At 46.5% G+C, this 14709-nt stretch overlaps 1 protein-coding gene across 22 annotated transcripts in view; it reads left to right on the top strand.

The window, feature by feature from the left end:
* DYSF (dysferlin) overlaps positions 1–14709 on the top strand; it is a 219261-nt gene that overhangs the window by 13492 nt on the left and 191060 nt on the right. For all 22 annotated transcript variants that reach the window (XM_070476375.1, XM_070476369.1, XM_070476392.1 and 19 more), the window contains exons 2-3: positions 12920–12975; positions 14137–14228. In XM_070476375.1, coding sequence (XP_070332476.1) covers positions 12920–12975; positions 14137–14228 — 148 coding nt within the window. The remainder of the gene's footprint in view (positions 1–12919; positions 12976–14136; positions 14229–14709) is intronic.

Genomic DNA, 14709 nt, shown 5'->3' with positions numbered 1-14709 from the left:
ATTCCCCACCCTTTATAATGCCTTACTATTTATTCCCACTGATAAGCTCCTAGCAAAACTGAAATATAGTGGGATGTACATCTCTAACTGTTCAAAGTCTGTTCATATTTCAAAGCCCAGCTACAATGCCACCTTCTCCAGGAAGGCACCCAGGAGTCCCTTGACTGTCATAGCCTCTCCTCACTGGATGCACAGCACCTTCTTAGGTCTGCTGGTGCACACACCCCAGCTGACCTGTGCTCAGCCCTTTGCTCCATAGTTAGGATAAGGGTAGCGACTTCAGGACTCCCAGTGCTAGCAGACAGGTGGTATTCTCTAGTGTGTGCCCCTTCTGGCCCAGTTTCTCACCATCTTCCAGATGTGCCTAGGGGTCTCAGCAGTCTAGGGGGAGTGGTCCTTATGTTTTACTGTGCCTCAGAGCCTTCTGGAGAGTGTGCTTGACAGACAGATTCCTGGGTCCCCTCCATAGAAGTTCTGATGCAGCAGATGGAAATGACCTAAGAATTAGCACTTCTACACCTGAGGCAGGTCGTTTTGGAACCACATCTCAAGAGAAATTGATGTGAGATGTGGTGAAAGATGAAATTAATGTGACTTCCCCCACCCTATGGGGATATTCATGCTGGATTTGGGGCTGAACGGATGCTTAGGGAAAGAGGATGTTGCAATCAGACCCAGAATTTACAGATCCTCTAGCCTGGGGGTACTCAGCCCTTGCTGCACATCAGAATTCAATGGGGGAGCTTTTTGAAAGATCACAGCCAGATTCCTTGTTCCTCCTGTCTTGAAGCTGAGTTTCTGGGAGGAGGGGCCCAGATACAGATATTTCTAAAAAGTCTCCAAATGTTCAGGAAGCGTAACTGGGGGGTGAGAAGCCTTGTTGGAGCCTGTCACAGCACAGAGGGGACTGGCCTGCCTGCACAGAGGCCGCCACCCCGTGTGCTGGGCTCCCATCCGGAGCCCGAGGTGCAGGCGCCTGGTCAGGCCCACTTGTCTCACAGTTGTTCCTGGCATTTCAGGCTCGGATGTAATTTCAGGACCTGCTTCCCAAAATAGACTATGAGCTCTGGGAGGTTGGACTCTGAGGGTGCTTTTTTGGGTTCCCTCTCTCAGGGCTTTAGAATAGAGGCTTTTAATGAATTCTTACCATCCCTTTGTTCTTGTATTAATGAATTAGCATGACTAACTACTACGAGTCCCTGAGTTGTGGTAGAGATAGTTCACCGATCAGCTTCGAGAATGAACAGCTTCATTTCCTACAGCATTTAATGATCTGTATCTCTCTTCTGCCCTCTCTCTTTTTCACCCTCTACAGTCATGATTTATATCCTTTCATTCACTCATTTTGTTACCGAACAAATATTTATTGAGTATCTACTACATGTTGGGTGATGGTTGGGGGTCTGGGGATACATTCAAGAACAAAACCAGATCCCTGTTCCTTAGAGCTCAGACATCTTATTTCCTTGAGGGTTGGATCTCCTGTTCCCCCAATTGGTAACTTTCCACCCTGCTTCCCACAGGCTCACCAGCCAGAACCCGAATCATGTCTGCCCCTTCCTTCTGCCTCCTCCCATCAGGTCCTCTCTTCCTCCCTCTGTCTTACCAGTTACTCCCTGTCCTTTCTCCCTCCCCTCTCTTCTATCTTCTGGGGAATTTTATAGAACCATCCGTAGGTGGACCCACATGACTTACCTGTATAGGGAAGGTGGGCTGCAGGGCCACTGGACTCTCTGAATCTGGATTTTTGAATAGTAAAAGTAACTTTAAAGCATTGCCAATAGCTCATTTTCTTTAGATGAACTTAGTATGTAGTCAGTGTAAAAAAAGGATATATTACAGAAAGGAACCGGGCTTCTCTAGCGGCTCAGACAGTAAGGAGTCTGCCTGGAATGCAGAAGACCCGTGTTCAATCCCTGGGTCGGAAAGACCCCTTGGAGAAGGGAATGGCAACCCACTCCATTATTTTTACCTGGAGAATCCCATGGACAGAGGAGCCTAGTGGGCTACAGTCCATGGGGTCACAAAGAGTTGGGCACGACTAAATGACTAATACTTTCACTTTCATGAGGCAACAGTAAAAAGTAGCCCCCCCCATTCTGATGCTTCGAACTAACTTGTTAACAATTTGACATATTTCCACCAAGATTCTTTTTCCTCTTTTTAAAAAAAGCAATGTTAGTGTGAAACTTAACACCTAACAAAGTGCATAATATACACATGTACACTTTGATGCAGTGGTTTTCAGTTGGGGGCAGTTTGTTCCTCAGGGGCATTTGGCAATGCCTGGAGACATGCTGGGTTGTCACCAGTGAGTGAGAGATGAGGCGCTATTGGGATCTACTATGTTGGAGGCCAGGGATGCTGCTAAACATCCTAGAGTGCTCAAGATGGCCCCACAATACTCATAACAAGGAATTATCGAGGGCCAAGGTTGAGGAACCCTGCTTTTTTTTTTTTTCCATTTATTTTTATTAGTTGGAGGCTAATTACTTTACAACATTGCAGTGGTTTTTGTCATACATTGAAATGAATTAGCCATGATTTACATGTATTCCCCATCCCGGTCCCCCCTCCCACCTCCCTCTCCACCCGATCCCTCTGGGTCTTCCCAGTGCACCAGGCCGGAGCACTTATCTCATGCATCCAACCTGGGCTGGTGATCTCTTTCACCCTAGATAATATACATGTTTCGATACTGTTCTCTTGAAACATCCCACCCTCGCCTTCTCCCACAGAGTCCAAAAGTCTGTTCTATACATCTGAGTCTCTTTTTCTGTTTTTCATATAGGGTTGTCGTTACCATCTTTCTAAATTCCATATATATGTGTTAGTATACTGTAATGGTCTTTATCTTTCTGGCTTACTTCGCTCTGTATAATGGGCTCCAGTTTCATCCATCTTATTAGAACTGATTCAAATGATTTCTTTTTAATGGCTGAGTAATATTCCATGGTGTATATGTCCCACAGCTTCCTCATCCATTCGTCTGCTGATGGGCATCTAGGTTGCTTCCATGTCCTGGCTATGATAAACAGTGCTGCGATGAACATTGGGGTGCATGTGTCTCTTTCAGATCTGGTTTCCTCGCTGTGTATGCCCAGAAGTGGGATTGCTGGGTCATATGGCAGTTCTATTTCTAGCTTTTTAAGAAATCTCCACACTGTTTTCCATAGTGGCTGTACTAATTTGCATTCCCACGAACAGTGTAAGAGGGTTCCCTTTTCTCCACACCCTCTCCAGCATTTATTGCTTGTAGACTTTTGGATAGCAGCCATCCTGATTGGCGTGGAACCCTGCTTTAATGGATAAATTATAAAGGGAATACTCATGTGTATTGCCCAGGTCGAGGAATTGAAGCTTACTCATCCCACCAGAAGTCCCCAGATTGCTTGACTTCCTCTCTAGAGGTAATCCCATCCAGATATCTTTTTCTTTCTTTTTTTTAAAAATAATTTTATTCAGATATCTTTTTCAAATGTTTGCTTATTTACATTTTCACTCAGTAATAAGCCAGGGAGATTTTTGTATGTCAGTAAATACATTCTACACACTTTTCATTTTTATTTAATTGTATGGGTGCACCATAATTCAGTTAATCAACCCCCTATTGAGGAATGTTTAGGTTGTATCAATTTTTAATATTTCTATCCAATGCTTAAGTCATAGTGTCTCTGCAAGAAGTATCCTGGCAACTAAATCTTTGCCCAGATATGTAGTAATTTTCTTTAGGTAAGTACTGGAAGTGGTGTTGCTGTGTCAGAGGTTATAGACATATTTAAGACTTTGCTGTGTTTCCCAAATTGCTCTCCTGATGATCTGTATCAACTTTATCTTCCCATTAGCTGAGTTTAGGGGCTGATTTTCTTATAATTCTGCTAACACAAAGTGTAATCATGAAAATTTTAAACAATTTCTTAGGTTCAAGTAGTGTTTGTGATGTTTCAGTATTATTGCCTATTTGTATTTATTTCTTAATGAATTGCTTTTTTTAATTTAAAAAAATTATTTATTTATTTGTTTTTGACTGTGCTGAGTCTTCTTTGCTGCTTGTGGACTTTCTCTAGTTGTGGGAAGCAGGAGCTGCTCTCTAGTTGCCGTGCTTCTTTTGTTGCAGAGCACAGGCTCCGTGATGCATGGGCTTAAATAGTTGCAGCTCATGGTCACTAGAGCTAAGCCTCAGTAGCTGTGGCATGCAGACTCAGTTACTCTGCAGCATGTAGGATTTTCCTGGACCAGGGATTAAACCCTTGTCCCCTGCATTCACAGGTGGATTCTTCACCACTGGACCACTAGAGAAGTCCCTGGAACTGCTTTTTAATTTGCCCAGTTCGGGAGGGAAGAGATGTTTGTCTTTTTCTTAATTAGTTATGAGTACTCTTTACATGTTAAGGACATTATGGTTTTTGTCATCGGTGTTTCAAATATCTTTGATAGTTTCAAATAGAACTATCTTTCACAGTTCCATTTGGCCTTTTGAGTTTAAAGACGTCTCTTCTCAGCATTCCATCATAGCCCGTGTATCCACTTGCCACCACTCTTTCCTGGCTACTTGTTTTCTGGAAAGTATATTTTCAGTTAAGATTTAGAAAGGTGGAGATGGGGATGGGAGTTCTTGAGATGAGAAGAGTAGGGGTCTCGTAGGGAAGGCAGGGAGTGACTGCTGCCCAGTCTCAGGGTGTGCAGGCTTGAGTTAGGGAACAGATGGCAGGCAAGTCTCAGAGTTGTCTGAGTCTGCCGACCCTTTTTGTTAGAGGGTATCTGTGCTGAGAAGTAAAGCAGACCTTCTTTCAGCAGAAGCAAATGCTACCTTTTCTCCATTCAATTTCCACCATGTTTTGGTTTCTGCTGGCAACTATGAATTCTTATTGCTTTGCTTATCTAGTGGGTGTTCTAATGAGGTGTCAAGAGAGTGCCCAGGACAGAACAAGTGCTCAATAACTATTTGTGGACTGGATTTCCCTGGTGGTATAGTAGACAAGAATCTGCCTGTTAATAAAGGAGACGAGGGTTTGATCCCTGGTCCAGGAAGATCCCACATGCCACAGAGCAACCAAGCCTGTGTGCCACAACTAGCGAGCCCGAGTGCCTAGAGCCTGTGCTCGGCAACAAGAGGAATGACGGCAGTGAGAAGCCCAGGCACTGCAGCGAAGAGTAGCCCTCACTTGCTGCAACTAAAGAAAGTCTGCTCGAAGCAGGGCAACACCCAGAGCAGGCCCCACTTCCCCCAAATATTTAAAAACATGTTTGTGGAGTAAACGAGAGGCTGCACTGAGGCTGCCTGCAGGATCTAAAGGCGCCCTGCATCACTGTAGTGGGTCCGTTACCTGACTTGTGGGCAGAAACAGCCCGTCTCTCCCTCTCTGTGAGTCCCAGCCGTCCCATCTCCTCTTCCGTCTGCTCCATCTCTTGGTGAACGGCCCCTCCAGCGACACTGAGTGCATCCGTGTCAGAATCTGAGATGGGCTCTGCTCTTGCCCCAGCCCCCTTCCCCACACACTTGCTGGTCAGTAGACTCCAGGCCGGCTGCTGTGTCCTCACCATCTCCCACCTGGACTTAACTCAGGGTTGTGTTAGAATACACATTATACAGTTTACCATCCTGACCATCATTAAGTGTATAGTTCAGTGGTATCAATTACATTCATCCTGTTGTGCAGGCATCACCACCATCTGTGTCCAGAACCCTTTCATCTTCCCTGACTAAAATCTGTATCTGTTAAATAATAACTCCCCATTTCCTCCCCCCCAAATCCCTGGTAACTGGCATAGTTCACTTAGCGTAATGTCTCCAGGGTTCATCCATGTGGCAGCTTGTGTCAGAATTTCCTTCCTTTTTAAGGCTGAGCAATATTCCATTGTGTGTACAGCTCACATTCTGTTTATCTTTCATTTGTCAATGGACATCTGGGCCTTGGTGCCTTTGAGATGCAATGGGAAATGGACCAGTATTCCTCAGCCTTTCTGTGAGCCCTCTTTGGACAGATGTTAGAAACATGGGAACAGGTTACAGACTGTGATGTGCACCCTCAGTGAAGACCCTCGCTTTGGCATTTATCTTCTCTGTGATCCCACCAGCTCCGAAGATTCCACTGACTCGGTGTTACAAAGACAAGCATTTTGTCTGCTTCAGAAATGTACCTCAACCTTATCATTGTGTAGGGGGAGGGAGTTTGTCCCATCACTGCTATAGGGAGACTGCCCACTCTTTCTGCCAGAGTTTGGGGTGCTCCCTTCCACATAGTAACCCCCCCATGTGTGTTCAGGCCTTGGCAGTGGGGGCAGTTCACAAGTGTCCTGGACCATTGAAAGGGGCTTGTCCCCACAAGTGCCCTGTGTTCAGTAGCTCGATCATGTCTGACTCTGCGGCCCTGTGGACTGTAGCCCACCAGGCTCCTCTGTCCATGGGATTTCCCAGGCAAGAGTACTGGAGCGGGTAGCCGTTTCCTCCTCCAGGGGCTCTTCCAGACCCAGGGATCAAGCCCTCCGTCTCTGGCATTGCAGGCAAATTCTTTACCAACTGAGCCATCTGCGAAGCCCTGTTCCCGCAAGATGGGCTTGAAAAGGAGAACGAGCCGCGAGGCCCAGCCGGCAGCAGGGACAGCCACTGCCTGCCGACGGCTAGGCTCACCAGGTGGAATGTGGTTCCTCGTGTGAGGCCGTGGCCGTGGCCGTGCTCAGGTGTCAGATGTGTGAGGCTCCGCTCCCTATGGAGACTGCTCGGCCGGGTGGCCCCAGGTGCTGGCTGGGCAGGATGGGCCGTCCTCTTACCTTCACTTTGCTCTGTCTCTCAGCCTCCTTCCCATATCCCCTCCCACAGTCCATTAATCAGAATGGGCTTCAGTGGGGGGCTAGGACAATCTATATCTTTCTCTGTTACATACCTTGCCTCTCAACCTTCAAGGGCCAAGATTTCTTTGTCCTCCAGTTCTCCTCTGACAATCTTCCTTTAAGTCATCATTTTCAAACTTTTGGGACTGTTATCTGCAACAAGAAATGTATTTTACATCAAGATAGAGTACACACATAAGTATATATGTGAAAATAGAACCAAAAGTTTTGAGTAATAGTACTTTCACATGAAAGATGTGCTCTGACATTTTCTTCTCTAGCCTAGCCTGTCATTAAAAAGACAAATTGGTCAACTCACTCAGTTGATGTCATGGGCTGCTAATGGGTCTCAATGAGCAATTTGAAAAACATTACCCCACAGCCATGGGTGACTCTGGTAGGAATGTAGGGTTGAGGTGGGGTGGGTAGGCAGGGGAAATCAAGTGAAGAATTTCCATGGGGCACAGAAGAGTCCTCCCGGGGCAGGTTCACTCCTCTTCACTGAGTCATTCAGTCTGGAGGGACACCCCAGTGTTCCAGCATGATTCTCACGGATGCCCGCCTGCCCCCAATTCTGCAATCCCCTCTCCACACCCCTGGCAGGAGCTGTGAGTGCTCATCTATCTCTAACTATTGAGTCTGTTTATTTATACACATAAAGCCACATCTCTCAAGGCCAAAACTGATGATCAAGGACAGGAAAGGCCTAAATCCATGATGAGGAAGAAAGTATTTCCTAAATCGCAGCCTGCTTTCCTTTTCCTTGGTGTCTGTAAGTCATGTGATCATGCCGGATTAAAGTTTCGTTTCTTTCTGTCTCTTCTTTAGGGTTGTAGAGCCTATCAGTGGCCCCTCCCTTCACATCATCCAGACGGTCCCAGAGTTGGTCCTTCTCACTGGGACTTAGTGTAATCATATTGAGGGCCTTTGTTCTCATCTTCAGGAAAGGCAGAAAGTAGAAAATGTCTAAAAGACATTTTTTGTAGGGCTTGGCACGTGGGTACTGCTTACTTGCTGCTAGCCAGAAGCACCAGGATGTATTTCCAAGTGGACAATTCAAGAGAGGCTGCAGCTAGAATTTTCCATGTTACTTTGCATGGAAAGTTGATAGGGGAGGGGAAGTGAACTTAGATAGCATTTCATATCCCCTCAAAACCAATGAAGTAGAGATTCTTTTTTTATGATCATTTTACTGCCAAGGGAGCTAAGGCTTTTGAGAGGTGAGAAGTTTTACTTTAGGTCACTTAGTAGTGCCTGCTGTTTGAATGACTCCAAAGCCATGTGTTTAACCCCAGCTGGAGGAGCCACACCAACATGGCCCACAAGGGGACTCAGAGCAACTCAGTCAGAGCAGGCCTGGGACACCTTTCATAAGATCACTGGGCCCGCTGGGGACATCTCCCCCTCCACTGTGCCTCCTTTCAGCCCCTCTGCTGACATATAGCCAGACTGTGAATGTAGTCTCTGACATTCCCTGAGAAGAGTGGCTCTGCCCTCTAGTGAGGAAGTAAACTTTTACCCAACTTGGGAAACAAAAGGACCCATTCATTTCACACTCAGTTACTGGGCACCTTGCTATAATAATCCGATTGCAGTGCGGGAGATCTGGATTCAATCCCTGGGTTGGGAAGATCCCTGAAGAAGGGAACAGCTACCCACTCCAGTATCCTGGCTGGGAGAATTCCATGGACTGTATAGTTCATGGGGTCGCAAAGAATCAGGCACAACTGAGCAACTCTCACTTGATATATTCTAGGGTTCCTGCCTACCATGAGTAAGGCATGGTGTCTGCCCTCAAGCTCGCACTCTGGTTGGGAGACAGACATAGAAGTGCAGCGTTGTCCTGCTGTTCGATATATGTTTTCACAGATTGCAACTGTCTCTGTCTGGGAGAGTCAGGGGAGGCATATCAGAGCAGAAACAGCTGAGCTGGGCATTGAAGGATCAGTAGGAGTTCACTAGATGCAACAGACTGAGGCTCAGAGGGGAGGGGAGGGGAAGCGAACTCACACTTAATGAGCGTGCTGTGTGCCAGGCACCTCACTCATCCCATCTTGTTTAATTTTCATGACAACACTGTAGAGAGATATTATTATGACCTTATGCTAAGTGGGTGGTGCTAGTGGTAAAGACCTGCCTGCCAGTGCAGGAGATGTAAGAGATGTGGATTCGATCCCTGGGTCAGGAAGATCCCCCTGCAAAAGGGCATGGCAACCTTACAGGTGAGGAAACAGATGTTCAGTGAATTTCCTGAGAGGTTCTTCTCCTGTGGTACATGGACCCATAGGGGAATCCCTAAAACTTTGAGCAGGTCAGCAAGGTTAAACATATTTCCACAATAACATTAAGATGCTGTTTGCAATTTTCACTGTGTTGATGTTTGTACCACTCATGCAACAGCAATGAAAAGTGAAACTGATGGTGCCTTAATACTCATAGGGCTTTGGCACCAAGTTGTACTAGTTGTATTTTTCACCAAAGGTCCGTCTAGTCAAACCTATGGTTTTTCCAGTAGTCATGTATGGATGTGAGAGTTGAACCATAAAGAAGGCTGAATGTCAAAGAATTGATGCTTTTGAACTGTGATGTTGGAGAAGACTCTTGAGAGTCCCCTGGACTGCAAGGAGATCAAACTAGTCAATCCTAAAGGAAATCGATCCTGAATATTCATTGGAAGGACTGATGCTGAAGCTGAAACTCCAATACTTTGGCCATCTGATGTGAAGAACTGACTCCTTAAAAAAAGACCCTGATGCTTGGAAAGATTGAAGGCAGCAGGAGAAGGGGATATCAGAGGGTGAGATGGTTGGATGGCATCACTGACTCACATGAGTTTGAGCAAGCTCCAGAAGTTGGTAACAGACAGGAAAGCCTGGTATACTGCAGACCATGGGGTCTCAAGGAGTCGGACATGACCGAGTGACTGAACAACAACATGTAATTTGAAGGAGAAAAAAAAGCCAGTACTCACAGTTTGAAAAAGAAAAGCCAGTTTTATTGAAAAATGTCCCTGATAAAGCTGTGCAATCATTGATTTTATTAATCTTGACCCTGGAGTACCTGTTTTTGTAATATTTTCTGTGTTGAGATGGGAAGTATGTCCAGAGCACTTCTGCTGCACCTGGGGAAATGACGATTATTCCAAGAAAAAGCACTTGTGTGACTGCTCAAGTGGCATGTTGAACTAGCTTTTTGTTTTAGAATTTTAAAAATGGAATATTGTTTTTACTTGAAAGAATGACTGACAAGCTATGATTATTCAGACTTCGGCATTTGATAGTTATTTTCTTGAAAATGAGTGAGCAAGCCTGCTACTTTAAACTGACATTTATCATTTGTAGCCCATCATAAAAGTTGAGCTTTCAAACAAAAATTGGAATTTTAGAAAACTTCTGTCTTTCATTTCCCAGTATTTAATAATTTTTCTGATGAGATTACTTCCCAAATGACCAACACAAGATGTTACAGAGTCCTCCATGGGTAAAAGAGTTATTCAAAATGCAAGACAGGACAATAGATTTTAATGTAACAGTGCGAAATGTTTATCACTCTACTTTCAAATTTCACACTGCAGCTAACCTTTAAGTTTAAGAAACACTACTTAACAAGTTTTGGTGTAGTATGAGAGAATAATATCCACAGTTATCTGAAAACTTATTAAAATGCACCTCCTTTTCCATCTATATGTCTGGTTGGATTTTCTTCATGGATGTCAACTAAAACAAGACATCTCAATGGACTGAATGTAGACAAAGATATGATAATCCAGCTAGGCATTAAAGAGTTTTGCAAAAAGTAAACAGTGTCACTTTCCTTTTTCCTTTGTTTCGGAAGTTATCGTTATTTTTCATAAAAATATGTCACTTATGTTAACATGTACTGGGCTTATTTTTGTTAATGGAAAATTAAATACCAAATAAATATTTTAAAGTGCCTCAGTTTTAACCTCAAATACAGTAAAAGTCAATAGATACAACTTACCTTAGTTTTACTTAATCTCCTTAGGGTCCTTAATTTTAAGCATGACATTGTGTGACCAAAAGCTTAAGAACTGCTGCCCTAGGCTCTCTGAGAAAATAAGTGTTCTATGATGATCTGTGTCATCCCAAAGTCCACTTGCTGTTCCCTCAACAGTGATTTTCAGCAGGTGGTTGAAGGGGATGGGGTTCACCCTCTCCCGCTGGGGGAGATTTATCAGGACATCTGAGGGGACTTGTGGGGCCTGAATCTTTGTCTTAAGTCTACAAATCCTTCATTGGATGTTTCTTTCTCTTCGATTTTCCTTGACTCCTTTCTCTGTTGTTGCATGCATGCGTGCTGTCAGTCGTGTCTGACTCTGTGACCCCATGGACTGTAGCCTGCCAGGCTCCTCTGTCCATGGGATTTCTCAGGCAGGAATACTGGAGTGGGTTGCCATTCCCTTCTCCAGGGGATCTTCCCGATCCAGGGATGGAACCCAAGTCTCCTGCATTGGCAGGTGGATTCTTTACCACTGAGCCACCTGGAAAGCCATTGTTTCCTCCCTCTAAATCCGCCCCCAGACCTTGCTTGTGTCCGTGACCCCCTCTGCTCCCCTCTTCTCTTCCTGCTCTGAACTGGGCCTTGGGGGCTAGACCTCCAGGAAGGAAACAGACAGTGCTCGGCTTCAGAGGAGGACTCAGGGGGCCCGGGGGCTGTTCCCAGAGGCCCAAAGGGCCAGCCCAGGTAGGACACTGAATGCTGAGCAGTCGGGGTGGGGCCGCAGGCTTCTCACTGAAGGGTCTGGCACAGATGGGGTTGAATCGGTGATCTTTCATATCCAACCCAAATATAAGGCTGTGTCTGGCTGAGCACTTTAAATCACCCACTAAGCACAGAATCATTCCTGTCCTGATGCTTAAATGGAAAAGCCAGGCACGTTTGGCCCCTTCTGTTCCTCTCATCCACCCCTCAGGCCCAGACGCCAGAGGAACGGCTCGGCAGGCTCCCGCCTGGGGCACTCAACAGTGTAAGTTCCCGTCTCTTCCAAAGCCCTCCTGTGTTCCCTCAGCCCAGCCCTCACGAGCAGGTAGAATAGCCTGTTTCAGACAGATGCCTTCAAGGTGAGAGAGAGGAGGATTGTTTTTTTTTAGATTGAGGTAAAATTCACAAACCCTAAAAGCCACCATTTTAATAATTGAAAAATGTATAGTGTAAATGATCTTTAGTACATTCACTATGTTGTACAATTGTCATCATTATCTAATTTCAGAACATTTCATCACCCTGAAAAGAAATCTCCATTAAGGATTCATTCACCATTCCCATCTCCCCCTAGGCCCCTGGAAACTACTGACCTATTTTCTGTCTCTGTGGATTTCCCTATTCTGAACATTTCACATAAATGGAATCATACATTATGTGGAGATAGATTTTTTTAAAGAAAAATGGAATATTTTCTATGAAGATCATTCATTCTTAGAATCAGAAACTTGACAGTTTCAAGACTTTATTTAGAAAGTCAGGAGTATCAATAATAAACTCATTAAGAAGAGTCAGGCTGAGTTTGGGGGAGAATGTAGATGTAGGACTGAGTCCCTCTGTTGTTTATCTGAAACTATCACAACATTGTTAATCAGCTATACTCGGATACAAAATAAAAAATAAAAAAAGAAGAGTCAGGTTGGTACTTCTTGGTGGTCCAGTGGCTGAGACCCCGAGCTCCTAATGCAAGGGGCCTGGGTTGGATCCCTGGTCAGGGAACTAGACCTCACATGCCACAGCTAAGGGTGCCCAGCCACAGCTAAAGATCCCGTGTGCTGCAACTAAGACCCAGAGCAGCAAACTAAATAAATAAAAATAAAATATTGAGAAAAAGAAGAGTTAGGCTGGGTATTTTCCTTTAAATGGTCCTTCAGATGGGGCTGCTGTTTCTCCATCCTAGGGCTGAGAGACGCGTGTGATTGGCATGGGGCTCTCACTGCAGACCAGGGGCATGCTCAGGGACCTGTGGGTTTTGCAAGGTTTCCTCTGGGAAGCTGGCGGCAGTGCACGTCCGGGAACTGGCCCTCACCTGGGGAAGGTGCAGAGCGGGGTGTGTCTCTTCACTCTCCCTCTGTGTCTCTCGTAGGTGTGAAGAAGAGAACCAAAGTCATCAAGAACAACGTGAACCCTGTGTGGAATGAGGTATGTATGTCCTCTGAGGGACCAGTCAGGGGGCTTGGCGGCTTTTTCAGTGGTGCTGTCATCCAGAGGAGGGGCTCTGGTCTGGCTCGCCAAGGAATCCTCCGGGCAGCAGGAGCCTGGGAGGAGAGGTGGTGGCCTGGCCTGGGTCTGCCCTGTGATGAGGCTGCAGGAGAGGCGTGAGGAGTGTACTGTCTGCTCCTTTCTGGCCAGGCCAGCCAGATGGAGGGTGTGTTAGGCTCTCCTGTCTCCCTTACACAGGCTGTTGTCTTTGCCCAAGGCTTCCTCCTCCCCACGGCCCTCCCTGGCTTCTCCTCTGCCTTCTGCTGGCCTCTGCCCGCCTCCTCAACCAGCTTGCTTTCTTTTCTGTTTTTGCTTTGGGTTACATTGAATACATTGTTTTAGAAAAACTGACAATGTTTACCAATTCCTGTGGTAATTTAAACCACAGGAAGTAATTGCCTGTTTGCAGTAACTTATCTGTGCAAATGATTTACTTAAGGCATTTTGCAATAGCCTTTAACAATTTTAGTGAATAAATCTGTGTTGGGAGATGCTCATTTATTTGCTCACCAATTGAGGTTCTTGTTGGTCAGTGTTATCTGCTCAGAGATTCATCATTCTCTAATTGGCAAAAGAACTGGCTCCCATTGGCTGTATAACTTGCTTTTGTTTGAGACTTAGTCAGCCAGCTTTCTTCATATGGCTCCCTGGTCATCTCTGGAGGCCCTGGCTGCCTTGTGTGGGAAGGGCCGAGGTGCATGGGGTGCCTTTGCTCTGAGAAGGATCCTGGGATTACTGGAGACCTCTGTGGCGCTAATCCATGCTGTCTCCAGGGGCCTGACTGCTCCAGGAGCACGTTGATCTTGGTGCCTGAGGGCCCTGCAGTGTCACCTGGCATTTCCCCCAGCTGTGCCCCTGGTGACTGGTAGGACTGAGTTGGGGGGAGGGGGTCACAGGGGTCTGGTCTCTGCTGCTGCCTTCGGCTCTCGCTGTCACTTCTGAAGCTCTGGGACCCTGCCACTTATGTACTCATTCTTTCGCTTGTGCATCCCTCCCTCCCCCAGCAGTGGTCTCAGATGCTCCCTCAGTGCCCAGGGGGAACCAGACACAGTCTCTTCTTTTCTAGGGGCCCACAGGTTAAGACATCTTTTCTCCTTCCAGGGATTCGAGTGGGACCTCAAGGGGATCCCCCTGGACCAGGGCTCCGAGCTTCTTGTGGTGGTCAAAGACCATGAGACGATGGGGAGGAACAGGTGAGGCGGTGAGGGGGGCTCTGTGACCTGTGGGTTTGTCTGGGTAGGGTCGTGGCAGATGCCAATTTCAGAATCTGGACTCTGGGGAGCTGGTGTCTAGTGAAGACCTGTCACTCATGGGCCTGGCCCAGAGGAGGAGGGGAGAGGCTTGACTGCAGCATCAGGATCTCAGCTGGCGGTGAATTGGCAGGGAAGAAAGATGGGCTAGAGACAGATGTGAGTGTGTTTCCCAGGACAGCCTGTACCCCAGGGAGCAGGGAAGAGAAAGCCCTCTGGGTCCTGCTGCAGCCCTGAGGCGCCTGGCACGGCCCTCTCTCCCCACCCACTACGGGAGACGGGCAAGCAGAGCAGCCACTGGCGGGAACGCTCCAGGAGGGCTTCGTGCAAGAGGTGGGACTGGAGGTGAGAGCTGTGGTTTAGAAGTCAGAACAGTGATAACGGTCCACACTGACTGCCCACCATCCTCTGGCAGTGTTTTCTG

This window comes from Odocoileus virginianus, chromosome 2 (assembly GCF_023699985.2).
Source record: "Odocoileus virginianus isolate 20LAN1187 ecotype Illinois chromosome 2, Ovbor_1.2, whole genome shotgun sequence".
NCBI classification, from domain to species: Eukaryota; Metazoa; Chordata; class Mammalia; order Artiodactyla; family Cervidae; genus Odocoileus; species Odocoileus virginianus.
This window is presented reverse-complemented; position numbering and strand designations above follow the sequence as displayed.